Genomic DNA, 19,952 nt, shown 5'->3' on the forward strand with positions numbered 1-19,952 from the left:
TCCCTGGGGGTTTTTCAGATGAGACTGGATGTGGCACTTGGTGCCATGGTCTAGTAGTCACAGTAGGGTTGGACTTGATGATCTTGGAGGTCTTTTTTGATTCTATGATTCTATGGTTTGTCTTTGCTCCCATGTGTAAGGTACTGTTTTTATTGAAATCACTTGTCCTTTTTGTTGTTTAATGTGGATGCAGAATTTCTGCTGTGCATCTTTCAGGCATTGTGCTGTGCTTCTTAATCTCAGCTCTAATCAGTGTGACATGAAGGCACCCTGAAGTAGTGAGACTTACTCTCAGTAGTGCCAAAGCTGCAGTGAGTGTTACCCCGGTCTCTGGGAAGATGGAGTTTGGCCCTTGGGCTGTGTCTTTGTCAGGGTGAGAGACCAAAAATGGGACTAACCATGAAATCCACGGTGAAGAAGCTGTCGCAGCGACCCCCCAGGCTGGGCTCTGTCAGCAGGCAGTCGATACCGTAGGCAATGCCGCCGTCAAACTCCAGCTGCCTCTGTACTATCTTGCACTGTCTGTCATTCAGGAAAAGTGCACCCTGAGGGATGGGATGGGGAAAGGTGGGATGTGAGAAGTCATGAGCCACTGTTTCTTGGGGTCAGGCTCAATCCAGAGCCTGAATGGTCGTTGAGGATAACTTTGTCCCTATCGGAATGCTCTGTGTTCAAGGTGGTGTGTCAAACTATCCTGTAGGTACCATTGATAACTGTAGGGGCTCCAAACCAATTTTGGTGCCTCTCTGCCTATGGCTGAATGCTATAACCTCATGGATGGGCAGATCTGTGGAGTACTGTGTCCAGTTCTGGGGCTCCCAACAGAGTAAGGGTGTGAATCTGTTGGAGCAAGTCTAGAGGAGGCCACAAAGATGGTCAGAGGGCTGGAGCACCTTTCTTATGAAGATAGGCTGAGAGGGTTGGGGTTGTTCAGCCTGGAGGAGAAAAACCTCTGGGGAGTCCTTGGAGCAACCTTCCAGTGAGGCTATAAGAGAGTGGGAGAGGGACTTTCTACATGTAGTGACAGGACAAGGGATGATGGCTTTAAACTGAAAGAAGGCAGGATTAGATTAGCTCTTGGGAAGAAATTCTTTACTGTGAGATTGTTGAGACACCTGGGGACAGGTTTCCCAGAGGTGTTGTGGATATCCTGTCCTGTAAGTGTTCCAGGCCTGGTTGGATGGGGCTTTGAGCAACCTGGGCTGGTGGAAGGTGTCCCTGTCCACAGCAAGGGTGTTGGAACTAGATGATCTGTAAGGTTCCTTACCACCTAAACCGTCATATGACTTCTATGACCTTCTCTGCTGAAGGGGACAGAGTGTACCAGCCCTACGTCCACAGGTTTACCTTATGCTTATTTAGGCTTAGGTGCTTGCCCGGTATGATCTGAGACCTTTGCAAAGAAAAGTGTGATGTTGTTCAGGTTTAACATGCTGTGTGCCAGCAATCTTACTTTTTAAAGTGCTTACAAACCCAAGCTTGCATGCAGATGGTGCATTCATGGGGTTCAAAGCTAGGTCAGCCTTAATGGTTTTCCTTTGGTATTCCATTGTGGAAGCTACAATGTGCTGGTATTTAGTTTCAAGGCAACTGAGAGCTGTTTTGAACAAGTAGCATCTTAAAACAGAGCAAACAGCTGCTCCAAAGAGTCCTACTAACCATCTAGTTTGCTGAATCTGTTAGTGTGGCTGTTGGCATGCACTGGCAAAGACCAATGAAGTTGTGATGCCACTGGTCCTCCCTGGGGGCTGTGCATGGATACAGTGTGGTCTGCATAAGTGGATCCTGCAGCAGGGACAAGGGATAAGTGTGTTGGCAGAGTGAACACTTACAACCTCGCTGTTATCCCCACAGCTCACGCTGAGGTTGGAGCCCTGCAGGGTCTTCAGTGAGGTGGAGAGGGGGAGCTGGTAGGCCAACACCTGGGAAGGAAACAGAGGAGATGCACATCTTGCCTTGCATATTTTGGCCTTGGCAATATTCCTACAAACCAAGGACTCACCGCAGCATCACGAACAATGTGGAATTTGAGGTACTGCACCAATTTGTCAGTGTTGGACTTCTTGAAGAGAAAGTCCTGCTGCTCCTGTGGCAGCCCGCGGATGGCTGTGTCCGTGGGCCAAAAGAGGGTGACAGGTTGGTGGATAGGATCATTGATCAGGCCAAGCAGGTTGTTTTTCTGCAACACACCGAAAATTGGGGTGGAGGATTAATGCTCTAAAATGACCCTGACCCTATGGCGTGAATGTCTGGTATAACAGGCATGCAGTGGCCTGTGGGCTGCCTGGTCACCAGCCTGAACACACCTTGACATTGAAAACCAGATGCCAGGGTTGAGCTGACAAAGTTGAGTTACATAGTGGAATTCTTAGAAGTGCATCACCACCCAGGACTGCCCGCTGAAAACCAGGCTGATGGCCCAACTTTGGGCTCTGAAGGTCACACTTGGGTCAAACCTTGGCCACATAATTTGATATACAGTAGGACAGAGCTGAGTGAGGGGGAGAAGGTGGCTGTGGGTCTGCATGACATCCCCTCACCTCTGTGAGAGACAGCGTGGTGACTCAGCATTATTGTGTACTGTGTTGTGAGCTCTTTGGCTCCACTGAGTGCTGAGCATTCTGCCAGTGATGCCATGTGCTATGTATGTGCTTCTGCCTTTAACAAAAGTGTCTGCAACCTTTGCCCAGTGGCTCCTGTCCCTTGTGTCCTTACCTCTAGCAAACTGCTGAACAGGTTGTATCCGTTTCTGGCTGCAACCATTTTAAGAGTTTCCTACAAGGAAAGAAATGTGAGTAATTGACCTAAGCAATACAAAGCAGGTATAAGCTTGTTTTTTCCCTCTAAGTCACTTCTTGTAATGCAATCACAGCCACTGTATAAGCCCTGTCAAAACTCCTCTTACACTGTTCTGATATACCTGCAATTCCAGTGAAATTTAAATATATAACATTTAATTTATTCAGCAGTGCCAGACAAAGTTTGTTATAAGGTCTTTTTAGTATAACTTTTTTTTATGAATTATATGACATATATCTAGAAGTAACTGTGGAAAAGGCTGTACATACCTTCTTTAGGGGGACATCCTGCATGTGTGATGGGACCAGAATTTGGTTTATGACATGGATCACACCATTTGTGCCAACAGCATCGCTGACTATAATTTCAGCTTGGTTGTTCAAAACCAGTGAGTTCTGGAAAGGCAACACAAACAAGTCTTCTCTGGAACCTTGTGGGAGAGTCAGGCTGAATTGCTTTGATATGATGAGCCCAGAATATCTTTTATTTGCAGCAAAGAGTAGTTTCAGGTTTAATAAATTGCCCTTTGCTTTTTCAAACTCTCACTATGCTCATAAAGCCAGACTCTGAGGATAAAATAACTTGTGCCAAAGCGAAGGTTGTACAACTCCACTCTGGGTAAGTGCTGAACACTTCAGCTGAACAGGCAATCTTTTTTTTTAATGCCATTGATTTATTTTTGTGTGTCAGAGGAGGAAAGGGAACCATTTAAGTGTTTTAACGAAGCTGAATCAGAGTAGACTGTTTTATTATCCTGTCCTTTGCCTCTTCATGTTCAGTTACCTGCGAGTAGCTGATGTATATCAGGTCGCCGTGGAGAGAGGTGATGTTTGTGATTCTCATCAGGTCGTTGTACAACAGATTGGCACAACCTACCATATGGTACCTGAGGACTTGAGCCATCATTCCTTTGGAAATCCAGTCCTTGACCTACAGCAGAAAGTGGAGGAGTTGAGAAGCAGTTGAGCAAGGTGTCTGAAGCTAGAAACTCATGGACAACTCAGTAAAAACATCTGATCCTTTTACTTACTCGTGGGTCACTGCTGAGTATGTCTGTGTGAGGTACAAACAGAGTGAAAGGACCAGAGCCTGCAATATCTCTGATAGACAAGACCTGCCAAGTTTAAGAGGACAAAGAAGTAATGAGTGCATGACTCCATGGGCAGTGCCCTGTGGAGGAGGAGGAGGTGGTGCCTGTAGCCCCATTGCTGCCATGCATTGTGTTTCCTTCCCTGCAGTGCAAGGGTGAGAGAAACTCTCTCATGTGGGCTTCCACTCCTAGCCCTGCCTGCCACCTCTGCTCACAGGTATTAAGTGAAAGATCTTGCTCTCTTGGCTTATAGCCAAGTCTGTCTCCTCTGCAATAAGAAACAGAAGAGGGAAAGCTTCCAACAGATACTAACGTAGGGAGCATGGAGAAAGCTATTCCTATCTGGGCAAGGGAGGATGACTAAACAATTTCGTCTTGAAAGGCAAGAGTGGACAATATGTATGTGTGTGTTTGTATGTGCATTTAGCTGATACATGGTTGCTTATACACAGGAGTATATTAATTACTCTTAGGGGTACAAATGGACCTATCACTTTGCAGTGATCATGGATGAGCTAAAATAAGAAGAGAGCTCTGTTAAAGTGGAATGGATCTGTCTACCATGGTAGCAAAACTGCAGCTAGAAGGTGCGTCCTTGGGTGAGCAGATCTCTGTTGCCCTGAGGCTTGGGGAAAACAGAGTTACTGCCTGCCAAGCTCCAGACAGCAGTGAGAGTTGGCAGTACAACACACAGAGCTGTCCTGCAACACAGAACATTTTGCTATGGCTCACAGAGGCAGCTGAAAACAGTGAAGTTTGGTGGTGCAGAAAGGGTAGTTAATGAGTGGTATTTTCTTGCATTAGACTTCATGAGAGATATGCTGGCAGATCTGACGGTGAATGGGTGAAAACTTCAGTTTTATGCCTGGTCTGGAGGCCCTACATTTTCCTGGGATCTTGGTCTTCATCATTAATACTCTAGAGGTTTTAATGACCATTAGTAGGTTAAATTAAAGCATCTCCAGTATTAGTGACTGGTAATTCAAATCCAGACCCAGTTAAGTCGGAGGATGTTGGTACACTTCAGGTTCTTGCCTAGTCCTCTCCCCCCAAACTCCTGAGGAAGGAGGAGATCCCCCCAAAAAAAAACCCAACCCAACTAACCCCACTCAACCTTTTCTTACCTCTAAGTGGAAATAAAACCTAGATGTGTTTGAGTTCCTGAGAAGTTCCTGCAATTAAGAACAAGACTCTGTAAGAGTGCTGCAAATGTGAGAAGCCAACGTCTGTGGAATGCAAACAAATGCAGCACTAGGACAAGAAGGGGAACTTCTGGTTTGGAAAAAATGCTGATTATCTATATAGCTCCTGCTCCTCTTTTACCTTCTCTGTCAAACAGCAGGGTTTTTTGAACCCTAAATCTCCCTAGTACTGCAGTCATGATGATTGTCCATCACTTTTTTGTGGTTTACGGTTTGGGGATTTTTTTAGGCAGCATCCTGTTTCTGGTGTCTTGGATTGGGATTATTTCAAATTCTGAGGTACAAATTTGTCCAAGGAGGTAGAAGAAAGGCAGATTTCAAACATTGTATTAAATAACTATATGAAGGAAACCAAGGGACAGCAAATGTGCAGCCCTTTACCTGGAAGATGTTGCCTCGGCACTGAAATCCATCCCCGACATAGTTGGGTTTACAGGTGCAGGTCCTTTCTGTCAGCTCAGTGTCATTACAGATGGCAAATTCACTGCAGCCTCCGTTATTCTGGTAGGATCAAAAGATTTCATTCCTTTGTTGCCAGGTGTACAAAACAATTCTAATTCACCACTTTTTTCCCCCCTCATTTATATAGTTTAGAAAGACTTAATCCAGGGATGTGGTGGCTGCCCTCACTTGTATTATGTCCAGGCTGTGGTCCAGGAAAAGTCCATCCTGCATATTTAGCTTCCATCATAGTGACAGCACTAAAGCATGTACTGAACCAGGCATATTTATAAATTACCAGAGTAAATGTAAGTGGATTCTTAGCATACAAACCCTAAAAGTGTCCTGATTATAATGAGACCTTAACTTGTCTCCTTAAATGGATACTCACTTGTGAACACAGACTGATGTATGTGCATCTTTTGCCATCTCCAGAATATCCTTTCAAGCAGTTGCATACTGCCTACAAAGCAAAACCAGAAAACATGCAGACAGGAAAAAAATGTTTGTTTTTTCACCACATATATATTGATTTTTTTTCCCCCCCAGATCTACACCCCAGTGATATGGTGTAGAATTTATGGAACTAAAAGTATATCATCTCTCCTGGAGCAGTTTCTTGGCCAGTGTGAGCAACCGTAGACTGAGACTGGGGAATAACAATTTTCATGAGGCTTTATCTGCCTTTTCCTTGTCTATCCATCTCTGGTCTTTTCTCTGCTGTCCTTCTCATTTGAAATGACCCATCTGACTTCTGCACATCATCCTCTTGCTGGCAAAACAGTCTGAACCACCAATTTGTTTCCCTTATTTGCATAGGTTGATATTCCCCTCTCTTCCCTTTCCCAGTTGTTTTTTTTTTTAGTGGTGAAATGTATCTTCAAAACACACCTGGAACTGTGTCCTGATGTTAATGACAGCTTCCCATGCAGTGGGAATTCACCAGATTTATGCTATGATTACTCTGTTCTGCACTTGCAGTTATCATGAAGATGAAAAATGAACCTAGTTGCAAAGAAATGTGCTATCTTCTCCAAGTCACTGCTTAATGGTTCTCAATTTAGAGTTTGCATTTAATATGTAAGAGTTTGCAAATTCAATGACATTCTTCCCCTGGACTTGGTGCTGGTGAGGCCACACCCTGAGTCCTGTGCTCAGTTCTGGGCCCCTCAGTTCAGGAGGGATATTGAAGTGCTGGAGCAGGTCCAGAGAAGAGCAACGAGGCTGGTGAAGGGACTCGAGCACAAGTCCCATGAGGAGAGGCTGAGGGAGCTGAGGTTGTTGAGCCTGGAGAAGAGGAGTCTCAGGGGAGACCTTCTCACCCTCTACAACTCCCTGACAGGAGGTTGGAGTCAGGTGGGGGTTGGTCTCTTCTCCCAGGCAACCAGCAGGAGGACAAGAGGGCACAGACTCAAGCTCTGCCAGGGGAGGTTTAGGTTGGATATTAGGAAGAGATTATTTATGGAGAGAGTGATCAGGCATTGGAATGTGCTGCCCAGGGAGGTGGTGGATTCACCGTCCCTGGGGGTTTTGAAGATGAGACTGGATGTGGCACTTAGTGCCATGGTCTAGTAATGATGGTAGGGTTGGACTTGATGATCTTGGAGGTCTTTTTCAACCCAGTTGATTCTATGATTCTGCAGTAGAAATAATAGTGGAAGGCAGTGTAATAGCAGTATTTTGTGTACCTTCTGGATGACTGAGAGACCTACTGAAAGCAGAGACAGTTCTGTCCCATATATCCCAACCTTTGCAGTGCTGGGATTTTGTAGTGGAAGTTGTTATTGCTCTGATGTTAACTACATGCCCATGGGTAAGGAAATGTATATAATAATGTTGTAGCTACTAATTCTATCTCCAGCGAAGGTGTTTGGAAGAAAATAACCATCATCTGTCTTTGTCTAGAGGGATGAGGAAGGACTTGAGTGACTCTGTGCTCCCACTGGAAATGTACTGACTTGCAAATGAGAGTCAAGGCAAAGAGTGAAGTGTTTGGATTGACAAAAAGGGCTAATGGTGTTGTTGTCCCTCCTGTCCCTGAAAACCTGGAAAACAGGGGGTATCCTCTGTCTCCTGTTCTCTGTTTCCTGCCTTACTGCTGAAGAAATACTGTTGTGCAGTGTTCACTGGAGGATTCCAGTCCTGCCAACACCAAATGTAAAACCATAGGAAGATGACAAGAAGTGGTACAGCCAGGGAGTTCAGCTGCTTCTGAATCTGTTAGAAAAATAAAACTGCTAATCTGTGTCACTCAATTGTCCTGACCAATTTGCTTCTCCTTTGTCCCCTTGTCCTCTTATACTTCTTTCCTTTGGGGAGTGTGTGGTACTTCTGCATGGGAGATGAGGACAGCAGAGGATGCCAGAATGCTGTAACCCCTGTGTGAGAACTCTGACTCGGGCTGATTTGTTTCCTTGTGTTTGAGCTGTGCTGGGGGAAGGGCTAGTCTGAAATGGAAATTTTCCATGTACAGTTTCTATAACAATAAAAGAAACATCATTTGGCAATACTTTCAAACTGACAGGTTTTCACTTCAAAACCTCCCAGAGGAGAAAAACAACCACTTGAAATAGCAAAACACTGCTTTTCTCAGCAGTTTTGGATTTCTTTGCTGAAATGAATTTGTTCATGTTTGTTCACATTCCCCCTCCAATAGTTCTTTGAAGGAAACATATACTTTTCAGAATATCTGTTATGAAATCCACTTGTGTATTTAAAAACTAAATTGAGATAGGCAAATCTTTCTTTACCCAACTGTAAACACTCAGCCAGTCTTGTTTTTTTCTCACTGACAAAGTACTCACTTGGTTGGGTCCAGTCTGTGTACATTCTGCATTTCTATCACATCCCCCATTGTTCTCCAGGCAAGGGTTGAACTCTGTATAAAGCAGAAACAGTGTAAGAAAGAAAGAGTGACCTCTGAAAACCCAAAGAGGGAGAATTTTAAGCAAAGCATACTAGGAATGCAGATTTAGGACAACTGTGAACCAATAACATTCATTCCCTTAGCTGCTTAGTACCTCAGTCTTCAGTTGTATTGGTGAAGGCTAAAACTCTATCATCAGCATTTCTGAAACCAAACCTGGGAAGGTGTGGTACAACAATGCTTAAGAAGCTTAAAATTTGCATGGGCAGAGGAGTGTGAGTGTATTGAGCTGCTGGAGAGGATTGGGTTAGCCTTGTTGAGAAGCTTGTTGAATAAGCTTTGGTGTCACACCACACTGCTGGAGTTACATGGTTTGCCAAGTGGTATCAGCCATGTAGCAGGTAGACATGTGTTCAGCATCAGGGTATTACCACCAGGAAACTGCACTTCTGGGTCATAAGGATCATCCACCCATAGGTAAAATCACCCCTGTAGTTTTGTACCATGAGGTGTGCTAAATGCTTACCAATGCAGACTATTCCATCCCCAGTGTAGCCAGCGTTGCAGACACAGACTCTGTTCCCTGGGGTTGTTCTTCTGCACTCTGCCTTGGCAGAGCACCCACCATTGCTGGTCTCACAAGCATTGATAGCTGAACAGTGACAATAACCCAGGTTAAACCAATGTGCTTAACTGGCTTTTTGCTTTCCAGGTTAATCTGTCTCTATGTGTTAAAGTAATTTACTGCTGTTTTCTGAACACAGAAGTTTTCTCTGATTTAGAGACCACAAACTTGATTAGTGCAGGATATTTAGTACATTCTATTGTTTCAAGAGGGAAAGCTGAGAAGATCATAGAATCATAGAATTTAAGGGTTGGAATGGACCTTACAGATTATCTAGCCCCAACCCCCTGCCCTGGGCAGGGACACCTCCTCACTAGATCAGGTTGCACAAGGCCTCACCCAGATGAGGTTCTAGTCTGGGAGGTTCTAGATAGTTCTAGTCTGGAAGGTAAGGATTCATTCAGGACAGACTTTCAGTAACTTCCCATCTTCCATTTCTGCCCATTTCAGCCAAGCACCAAAAAAGAGACTTCCATGTTCTTTTCTGGCCTTTAAATGGCTTTCCCTTAGCTTGATTTTTTTCTGCACACAGGTCATATAACTTCTCTTGCAGGAGGTCTAGACTATAACACCATCTAGTCCTCCTGTGACAGAAAGTGCTGTCTGTTATTCAGATAATCATGCTGTTTCAGCAGCTCTGGATCAGTTGGAGGCTCACAAATTGGGTTTGTGTGGGTTACCCTGAGAGGAGGGGGGAGCCTTATCTGATCTTCAGTGCAAATCAAATCAGCCCAAACACTGCTTTAGTTTTTGCCTCAAATTACTCTAAGTTGCTGTTTCAGCAGCTATAGCAGCCAGATCAGGTTGCTGACTTTTCCTGTAACTAGTTTGCCCAGGAATGCTGCATAGGGGAACAAGGGGGAGTACAGAATCAATAAGAGTGTCCTGTGTCACTCAGCTATTCCTGCATTTGGGGAATTGCCCACCGTAGATTAAAACGGGTCTGATTGTTTGTGCCAGAAGAGAAAATGAAGCAGAGAGAGTAAGAGTGCTAAAATCTTTAATTAAGGCCCTGCCAGCCATTATGAGCAAGTAGAAAAATACACTTCTGTTCCCAAAAGCATTAATATTTTAATCAGTTAAGGATTTAGAAAAACAACTGTAAGATTAATCATGATCAGTGTAGCTGAAGGGGTCTGTTTCATGGATCTGGATATCCTGGACTGTTGGAGGAGCACTTAGGATAAGCTACTATTGCCCGTTTCTGTGGGTCTCTCAGGTCTCTCTGGTCTAAAGAAATGGATTTTCCCGCACCAGAAACCTGAGAAAACTGAGGAAATGGTAGGGCTATACAGCTTCCAATAGCTGGAAGTGTTATTGTGCCCTGAATTGGCCTCTCTGTGCTGAGCTTTGTTGGGAAAAGGAGTAAAAGTCACAAACCAGGTTTTATTACTCTGCAAACAATGGGGCCAGGGCTGTGCACAGCACGTTCCCTTTTCTCTGGTCTGCCTTTGCACAATGCCTTGCAACTTGGAGATTTGGAGCCCTTTGTTTTCTGTGAATCCATCACCTGTTGGGCTCGTATTTGTTTGGACTGAACTGGCAGCAATTCCTGCTTTGTAACTGGTGCATAGGGAGCTGCTCATCTCTCACCAGCTCTACTGTGACCACAGAGAGTGCTTCAAGCAGGTTTCTTTTCAAAAGGGAAGAAACAAAATCCACTTGCCTGTGCAGAATGTCCCGTTCCCCTCAAACCCAGCTGCACACTTGCAATAGGCAGTGCCATTTGATAGGAGAAGGCAGCTAATAAAGTAAAGGGAAGGAGACAACATTGGAACAAGAGAAAAAAAAAAAAGAGATGAAAAAAGTAGTCAGGTCTTTTGTACAGCCCTGGTTTGTGTGAGTTGTTCTGTGCACAAAATAACAAGGCATTTAACCATGCAGTATGATGTAATTGCAACAGAAAAAATGAACCTAAACACGAACCAAACTTTTCAAATGTATTTTGGATGTATTACTTTAAGTATTAAAGTTGCACGCTTTGGTCATGAAGGGTCCTGTTTTTACTGTTCTCTCATGCAGAACTCCAGACTGCACATCTGCTCAGCCAAAAAACTGTGCACAGATTTTTGTCTGTGTGTACACAGTTTCTGGAGGGACATAGCAGTGCTGATGAGTAGGGTGAGAAGCCAAGCATTTGAGTTCTTTGGGTTTAAGTCTGGGTTTTTTTATGGATGGTTTGGCCTTGTGTATGAAAGTGTGAGTTTACTGCCCTGTGAGATTGTTCCCTGTCAACCAGGGACAACATCACAGTGCAGCCAACACAACCTCCAGTTCCCCTCCAGTCCTGCCATGCCTGTGTCAATCCTTGTACCTACAGGACCCTGGGCATCAGGGAATGAAAAGCACTAGAAAAAAACAGTCTGCTTCTCCTCTCAGAAACACAGTCTTGGTACCAGAATGTGTAGGCTCCCCATGAGCAAATCTGAGAGTGGAGTTTTGCCAAAGTAATCCTGGTAAAATATCTCTGCTGTGAACTGCAGTTCACAAACACACAGAGGAGTGTGCTTCCCCCTGGGAAAAAGAGGTTTGCCTCTAGTTTCTCAGCTCCCACAGAAGAGCAGGAGCTGAACATAAGGAAACTTCCCAGCCACCTTTCCTTGTTCTGTAAATTTTGCTGTCTGGCACATGTATCTCCATGGGGGTCACTTGTTCCTTTGGAAACTAGTGTCCCACTATTGGTGCTGGACTGGTGAGAGCAATTTTTTTGGCTGTTTGTATATTTTGATATGGAGAGCTGTGCCATCAAATGTAGCTTTTCTATCCCTAGTACTGATGGCATTTTTCAGTGATGTGTCTGGTGGTGGATGGGGCAAAGAGGAGGAGCTGATGAAGGTCACCTCAGAAACTCACATATATCATCAGTCTTGGTCTGGCCTCCTTTATCCTCTAGTGTTGCCCCATTTCTTTGTATACTGCAAGGTAGGATATCTTGCTTTTTTTCTCTCTCCTTTTTCTTCCCCACAAAATTCCATTTTTTCCCCTTCTAACATACACACTTTGAACATTTTTCCCTCATCACCAAATGCATTACATTTACATTTTATCTATGATAGAAAACATGACTGTTATCTATGCTACTGAGAAGTCATAATGAGCAAGACTATGCTTTTTGCCTTGCAAGAGATCCCTTTTTTCTTTCCTCTCCTCTACATAAGTGCATTTCATACATACTTAGCACTGGTGTGGCATGAGGTGTTACACGCATCGTCTTTGATTTCTGCAAGTGGAAAAAAAAACGAAGCAGGGATCAGAAACTTTTGGGTTAATATCCTTATAGGTTCAGAGTCCTTTGCTCCCAACAAGTGGACCTGGGAGTTCTGAGTTCTGCAACAGACAACTGTGCTCTCAGTCTGTATGGAGACTCCACTTGTATATACCAGTGGATACCACTTTAATCCAGTTGTTAGGAAGAGTCGTCATCATATGGTCAGGGAAACATCTCACCTGATGTCATTAGTCTGTGTCTACTCTGGTGAATCTTACATATTAGTAGCTGAATTACTTAAGTGTAGGTTTTCTAAAGGAACAGAAATTTTCCTCAGATACAGCAACCCTATTATAAAATTCTATTTGTTACGATTTTTTCCCCTGGGAAAAATGAAAACTGATATTGAATACTATTATTAATATGTTTGTACCATTATTTTATACCATTATGTGTAGAGTTCTGAAAGAGTTATCTAATACATTTAAATTATGTTTAACTAAAATATAATTGGATTGGATAAAGGAGCTGTATTAAACCAACACAAGATGATTTATTTGCTGATTATTTTTGATTGCATTAGCATGAACATAATTTAATATCCAGTGTTGCATTGCTAAAGCAACTTATTGAAGCACTTGAGAGGCTTCTGATCTGAGGATCAAAATGTATTAGGTAGTCCTACTCTGGAAAATGTATAGCGTTAATAAATGGGATATCGTTTGGTGACACAGGTAGAGAATTAGTGAATGAGGATGTTTAAGGATCATGAGCAGCATCTCAGCTGGCTCTCTATTAATACAATAGTTAGTTGCTATAGCACAGGAGTGTGACCTGTACTTCAATGTGTGTGGGGAGCTGCTGGCTATGTGGTAGTGCACTGGAATCTGCCTGTAGTTCTGTCATTTCCTCATATGCTCACTTCTCATCCCAAAAGAATTAGGATGGAACACTCACCAGTCTCACACATCACCCCTCTCCAGCCAACATCACATTCACAGGTGCCGTCTCCATCGATCCCACTGCTGCATTTCCCATGGACACAAGTGCACACTGCGGGGAAAGATGGGAGGAAGCCACTGGCCCTGAGCAGGGCACAGTGTGCACAGCAGGGAGGGGCAGGGAGGGTAGCAGGAAGGGCCTGAACATAGACTCCTAGAATTTTAGGAGTTGGAATGGACCTTAGACACCACCCAGCCCCAACCCGGGGACACCTCCCACCAGAGCAGGTTGCTCAAGGCTTCATCCAACCTGGCTGTGAACACTGCCAGGGTTGGGGCAGCCACAGCCTCCCTGGGCAACCTGTGCCTTGCTCAGTACCTTGATCACAGTTGTGGCCGTATTTGCCTTCGACGCAGCTTTCGCAGGCTGTGCCGACAAACCCCTCTTCACACTCACAGCTGCCTGTGCCATTGATGCCATCCAGGCAGACACCGTTTCCAAAGCAGGCATTCCCTGCTTTTCCTGGGCAAGGCTGGCACTGCTGTCCGAAGAAACCTGCGCAGCACTGCCTGGTCTGGAAGCAGAAATGCTGTGCTGAGGAGCAGGGTAGCAGCATGGCAAGCTAGAGGTCTGGCTTTTTGCAAGAGCATGGAATGATAGGACAAGGGGTAGTGGCTTCAAACTGAAAGAAGGTAGGTTTAGGTTAGGTGTAAGGAAGAAATCCTTTACTCTGAGGGTGGTGAGGCACTGGAACAGGTTCCCCAGCGAAGTTGTGGATGCCCCATCCCTGGAAGTGTTCAAAGCCAGGTTGATGGGGCCTTAAACAAGCTTGGGCTTGTGGAAGATGTTCCTGCCTAGTGCACTGGTGTTGGAACTAGTTAGAATCATAGAGTTTCAGGGGTTGGATTGCAGCTTAGAGATCATCTAGTCCCAACCCCCTGCAATGGGCAGGGACACTTCCCACCAGACCAGGTTGCTCAAGGCTTTATCCAACTTGGCTTTGAGAGTTGATCTTTAAGGTCCCTTCCAACCCAAACCATTCTATGATTCTGTGAGTTTTCACAGTGATTCAGCTCTGTTGGTCTGTGGCCACACTCAGTGTGCCCAGGCTCAGACTGCTACTCCATATCCTTGGTGGAACCCAGGTGCTCTTCACCACCTCAGGTAAAAGTGGACAGGATCACTAGGGACAAGCATAGGGTTACCCTCCCCAAACCTGTGATCCCTCTGCACCGCATTGGGTCCCAGCCCTTCCTGTGCTGTAACTATCATCAACCTTTAATATTGCAATCTCTGCTGCATCCAGAATAAAGGCTGGAATGTTGTCAGGAGCTGCCTTGACATGGTGTGTGTGCTAAGCAGGATTATGAGGAGGGTGAAGTTCAGGGATGGAAGTTCCTGGCTTTTGCTGAGATAAGGAGCAGTGTACTCACAATGATGGTTTTAGCACACTTTGGCTGGCACCCAATCTGGATGGTGTACATTCTCCTGTTTTCTGAGATGATGCAGTATTTCTTCTCCCCTGCCTGAGCAAATATGAGGGAAACAGATGCACTTCTGAATTATATTGATCAGCTACTTTCAAATGCTTGAAAAAAATGGGTCATGAACTTTATGCCAGCTGTGCCCTGCAATGAAAATGAAGGAGATAATTCTAGAAGGGGTCAAAGCTGCTTCTGTAATTTCTCCTGTAGCAAGCAGACTCCAGACCATGTTCAACTCCCTCAGGTTTGCATGGTAGAGGTAAACTTTGCAGTTTGAGGAGCTTTCAGTTGTCCCAGAGGATACTAGAAACTGCTCTTGCAAGTTCAGGAATGGCCTGAACATTGAATCACACAATTTTAGGGGTTGGACCTAAAGACCTTAGAGATCATCCAGTCCCAACTCCCTGCCCTGGGCAGGGACACCTCCCACCAGAGCAGGTTGCTCAAGGCTTCATCCAGCCTGGCTGTGAACACTGACAGGGTTGGGGCAGCCACAACCTCCCTGGGCAACCTGGGACAGGGTCTCACCACCTTTAGAGTAAAAAACATTTTTCTAATATCTAACCTAAACTTCCCCTCCTTCAGTCTGAACCCATTGCCCCTTGTCCTGTCACTGCAGTCCCTAACCAAGAGTCCCTCTCCAGCTTCCCTGGAGCCCCTTCAGTTCCTGAAAGGTGCTCTGAGGTCTCCACACAACCTTCTCTCCTCCAGGCTGAACAGCCCCAACTCCCTCAGCCTGTCCTCATAGGGGAGGTGCTCCAGTCCTGTTAGCAGCTTCATGGCCTCCTCTGGACTTGCTTCAACAGTTCCATGTCCTTCTTGTGTTGAGGGCACAACATAATGGTAAAATTAGTGGCAAAATACTTACTATTTCTTTTGTTCCCGGGGGACAACTTGATGCTTGTGAACAAATTGTGCACTTCTCCTTAAGCAACAGAAATGGGAGGGAGTTAACAAGACTGTACAGAGCTGCAAACAGCTTGTATCATAGAAAATGCATGATTTCCAGCTGTATTTCTAAACCTAACCCTGGGGGTGCATCATCAGGATAACCTCCTTGCTAAAGGTGGTGATGGTAGTTGTGCTGCTCAGCAAGGAAGAATATTCCCAGCAGCAGCTCTGTAGGGACACTCTACGTAAAGGTTTCTCCCAAGGGGAAGGAAAGATACTTTGGATATTTTTATTTGCTCTTCTAAAGTTATTCTTCCCTGAGGTATCTAAACCACAATAAGAGGCAAATCCTGAGCTTGGGCATAGTTTGCCTGTGGCTCAAGGGCAGCTTGGAATGGAAAGCTCACACCATGTGCATGTTCTGAGCTATACATGCATATGAATCCTTCACATGTGTAAGGCTGATTTCTGCAAAATGCTTAGATATGTGTGTACCTAATACACAGTTCTCAATACCATTCCCATTTAGCTAGCTATGTCCTTGCTTTTGACAACGCTGAACTGAATGTTTTAGTATGTTTCTGCATTTAAATAAAGCAGGAAAGATAACTTTCCATTGGCAAACAAAGGACTAAATACAAATGACGTGACACAACAAAGCTGTGGAGAAGCCTTGAGTGAATTATAGATTCATAGATTGTTAAGGGGCTGGAATGGACCTTAGAGGTCATCTAGCCCCAACTCCCTGCCCTGGGCAGGGACACCTCCCATCAGACCAGGTGGGAGGCTCAAGGCTTCATCCAACCTGGCTTTGAACACTGCCGGGGTTGGAGTAGCCACAGCCTCCCTGGGCAACCTGGGACAGTGTCTCACCACCCTCACTTTCAGGGGTGGTAACTCTACTGCTTCCTTAAACAGTCAGAATTTCTTCACTTAAATGTGAATCTATATTCCAAGGAAAAGCTGCAAAAGTCATGCCTGTTAACTTTGCTTTAACTGAAGCACAAGTCTCACTTTTTTCCCCTTGTTTAGCTCACTGCATGCTCCATAAAAAGGCAGCAAAGCTACCTGTTTGCTGTCCTATTTGACTCACTCAGGAGAAAAGACAAATGACACTTTTCTCTGCCAGTTTGAGGAAATCACATCTTATTCTTGAGAGAATGTAAATTTACTTTTCAAATGTAAAGGGAACAAAGGAAGAAGAATGTTTTGCTCAGAGGGTACCAGGAGTTCATGTGTATGTACTGTGGTAATCTGTACTTGAAATGAAAATAAATTTTTTTTCCTTAAAAAATATTTGTTTTTTATTTTTTCCCATCTTGTCTACACTACAAACAAGTGGACTGGCTAAGAGATGTATTAGAATAGTGTATTGCTATTACTTTCTGAAAATTAAAGCTCAGGAATTGTTTATTCCTGTGCTACTCTGATTATATTTTTATCCCAGCTGTCAGTACATCAATTGCAGGATCAAAACTGTCTTAAGAGATGCTACAACTCTGGTAGGAATATCCTTTGTAGAAAACTGTGTGCATTCCTCACTGGGAAATGGTGTTACGTATCCTGTACACTTGAGCTGTTGTTTGGCTATAGATCTCTCTGATTGAACACTTACAATGATCACAGTGTCATTGATATCACATCTGTTCTTCTGGATTTCCAGGACTTTTCCCAATCCATGAATAATTCCTTTGTCTGTTGCAACATTTGTGTAGCTAATAGGTGCATCATTTATGAAGAGCTGCAAAAGACATGCAAACAGTTAGAAAGCAGCAGAGCTGTTCCTTGACTGTATGGTAACTAGGGCAGAAACAGGTAAAAGGAGAAGCAATGTATATCACTTCAGGAAAACTGACACAGGTAGTTGGCATCAGGCTGGTATTCCAGTTGCTACACTTAACTGCTTCACTGGACTGGAGAGCATGAGATGACTTGCATTCTGCTGAAGTTTCTTAGCAACAGAATTTGGCAGAGCAGCTTTATCCACCAAGGGGGAGGGGTAAAGGTAAAAGGTGTAAAAAAGGAGCCTAAAGCATGACAGAAGGTGCATCTGCTGTCTGGGGGATGAGGGGCTTCAGAGAACCCTTCCAGCAGCTGCTTCTTCAAGGGGGACTTTCACCATAGAATCATAGAATTTAAGGGTTGGAATGGACCTTACAGATTATCTGGCCCCACCCCCCGGCCCAGGGCGGGGACACCTCCTCACTAGATCAGGTTGCTCAAGGCTTCATCCAGCCTGGCCTTGAACACCGTCAGGTTTGGGGCAGCCACCATGTCCCTGGGCAATCTGTTCCAATGTCTCACCACTCTTACTGTAAAAATCTTTTTTCTAATATCTAACCAAAACGTCCCTCCTTCAATTTGAAGCCATTACCCTTTGTCCTATCACTGCAGTTCCTAACACAGATACCCTCTCCAGCTCCCTAGTAGGCCCTTCAGATATTTGAAACGTTGCTCTGAGGTCTTCATGCAGTCTTCTCATCTCAATGCTACTCTACGTTCCTATTGTGCCCTCAGCAGCAACAGCTCCACTGCAAATGCTTTTCCAAAGCTCTGCTGTGGGCAGAGCAAAGAGTAGGGCTGAAGCTGCTTGAGTGAGAAATGTTCTGTCTTCTTTTGCCTATGGCCAGAGGGAGCTCTGGGACAGACAAGGAGCACCAAGTACCTTTTCTTATTCTGCCCTTAATGTTTCTGTACCTGATTTTTATCATGAGTGGTGTTGAAAGACAGTTCATATTTGTTTCTCAATGCTTTGAACTCTAGGATTGAACATGGAATAAACCCACAGAAAGCAGAATTAATGTTTGATAATTGGAGGCAGATTTCTAATAGCGCTTGGAGGTCAGATTCATGACTGTTTTGCAACACAGGCTTGTAATTCCTAGAGCCAGACATCTGAAATGCAATGTTAAATGTGAACAGCACAACTGAAATCAAATTCAAGCAGAGATCCCTCCAAGGGTGACTTGGAATTAAGCAGGTCTGAGACAGGCCTTAAATTTGAGTGACAACTTTTGTGCTGTCACGTAGCAGAAGTTAATGAGGGATGCACAGATCCTTTGACTGCATCTTAGTTGAAAGTTGAAGATGGATTTGTAAAAAGCAGGAAACCTGTTTTTCCAAGCAAATGCAGACAGCTGTACCTGGCTGTTGTGGAGGAAGAACCCAACCTGGTAGGAGAACCCTAGCATGGTCTCCCTGTGCATGCCATTGTGCAGGTCATTCTTCAGGAGCTTCTCATCTAGCACAATGTGATAGCGGATTTGGCCTTCATCCTGCAAACACACAATTCATTTCAGAGCTATGTACCAAAGCATGAAAAGTTACTAGGATAGCATTTCCCAAAGGGTATAAGCCAAACAGGTTGCCTGAATTCAAAGAGGAGCTTCTCCAGCAGGCAGGTTATTTCATATTTCCTCCAGTGGAGAACCTGCATTCCTGTCATAATGAAGCTTCTATTGACCATCGTGAGGGAAAAGGTATTGAACTGGGAGGACTAAAGTTCACTTGAGCCTGTAGTGTCTGTTTCTATGCATAGGGTTGGCTGATAAATTCAGGGAAAAGTCAGATGACTTTCTAGGACTCTGAGCTTCATGAGTTTATTTGACATAAAAAGTTGCATATTCATGAGTGCTTTTATCATCATTCCATATCCATTCATGCTTCTTTGGAGATCCCTAAGTCACCTGTAGATGAATGTATAGAGTAATTGAGATGTCTGTTTGTGTGTCTGTCTTTTCATAGAATCATAGAATTTAAGGGGTGGAATGAACCTTGCAGATTATCTAGTCCCAACCCACCCTACCATATTTTAAGTCTTTAAGGTAATTTTCAGTCAATAAAGAGTTAGGGCCAGACCTGTTAATTGAGAAGTTTTCTATGCCTCGATGCTAGAGTGTATCTTTCATTGAAAAGTAATGAAGTTATTCCCTGTATATCAAAATTTTGGGAGGATTTTCAAAGGCTTCTGCATCTTATTCCAAAGCAGGGGACTCCCAGAGATCTCTCAGACTAAGAGAAGGAAGCAGAAGCAGGATGTGTTAGTGTGCTGGTTTGAGCTGGAGTAGAGTTAACTTTCTTCATAGAGGCTAGTATGAGGCTATGTTTGGGTTTTGTGCTGAACACAGAGTTGATAATGCAGAGATGTTTTTGTTGTTGCTGAGCAGAGCTTACACAGAGTCAAGGCCTTTGCTGCTTTCCGTACTGCCACGCTGGCAAGGAAGTTGGGGATGCATGGGAGAGTGGGAGGAGACACAGCTGGGACAGGTGACCCAAACTGTCCAAAGGGATATTCCATACCATAGGACATCATGCTCAGTATATAAGGGGGGAGGAAGAAGGAGGCTGGGGGTACATCTGGAGTGATGGCGTTTGTCTTCCCAAGGAACCGTTACGCGTGATGGG

General features: G+C 44.5%; 1 protein-coding gene across 1 annotated transcript in view; it reads right to left on the bottom strand.

Moving 5' to 3' along the window:
• Positions 1–19,952, bottom strand: part of STAB2 (stabilin 2) — a gene marked incomplete at its 5' end in the record, with an annotated part of 58,725 nt that overhangs the window by 18,085 nt on the left and 20,688 nt on the right. The window contains 20 exons of the mRNA XM_009075404.1: positions 399–545; positions 1,833–1,922; positions 2,003–2,179; positions 2,716–2,775; positions 3,048–3,194; positions 3,583–3,729; positions 3,830–3,913; positions 5,014–5,061; positions 5,473–5,592; positions 5,924–5,995; positions 8,337–8,410; positions 8,925–9,050; positions 10,690–10,766; positions 12,198–12,243; positions 13,189–13,284; positions 13,552–13,747; positions 14,607–14,699; positions 15,526–15,579; positions 17,158–17,289; positions 18,692–18,823. Of these exons, the coding sequence (XP_009073652.1) occupies positions 399–545; positions 1,833–1,922; positions 2,003–2,179; positions 2,716–2,775; positions 3,048–3,194; positions 3,583–3,729; positions 3,830–3,913; positions 5,014–5,061; positions 5,473–5,592; positions 5,924–5,995; positions 8,337–8,410; positions 8,925–9,050; positions 10,690–10,766; positions 12,198–12,243; positions 13,189–13,284; positions 13,552–13,747; positions 14,607–14,699; positions 15,526–15,579; positions 17,158–17,289; positions 18,692–18,823 (2,118 nt within the window). The remainder of the gene's footprint in view (positions 1–398; positions 546–1,832; positions 1,923–2,002; positions 2,180–2,715; positions 2,776–3,047; positions 3,195–3,582; positions 3,730–3,829; positions 3,914–5,013; positions 5,062–5,472; positions 5,593–5,923; positions 5,996–8,336; positions 8,411–8,924; positions 9,051–10,689; positions 10,767–12,197; positions 12,244–13,188; positions 13,285–13,551; positions 13,748–14,606; positions 14,700–15,525; positions 15,580–17,157; positions 17,290–18,691; positions 18,824–19,952) is intronic.

Source organism: Acanthisitta chloris, unplaced genomic scaffold (assembly GCF_000695815.1).
Source record: "Acanthisitta chloris isolate BGI_N310 unplaced genomic scaffold, ASM69581v1 scaffold16245, whole genome shotgun sequence".
Classification (NCBI taxonomy): domain Eukaryota; kingdom Metazoa; phylum Chordata; class Aves; order Passeriformes; family Acanthisittidae; genus Acanthisitta; species Acanthisitta chloris.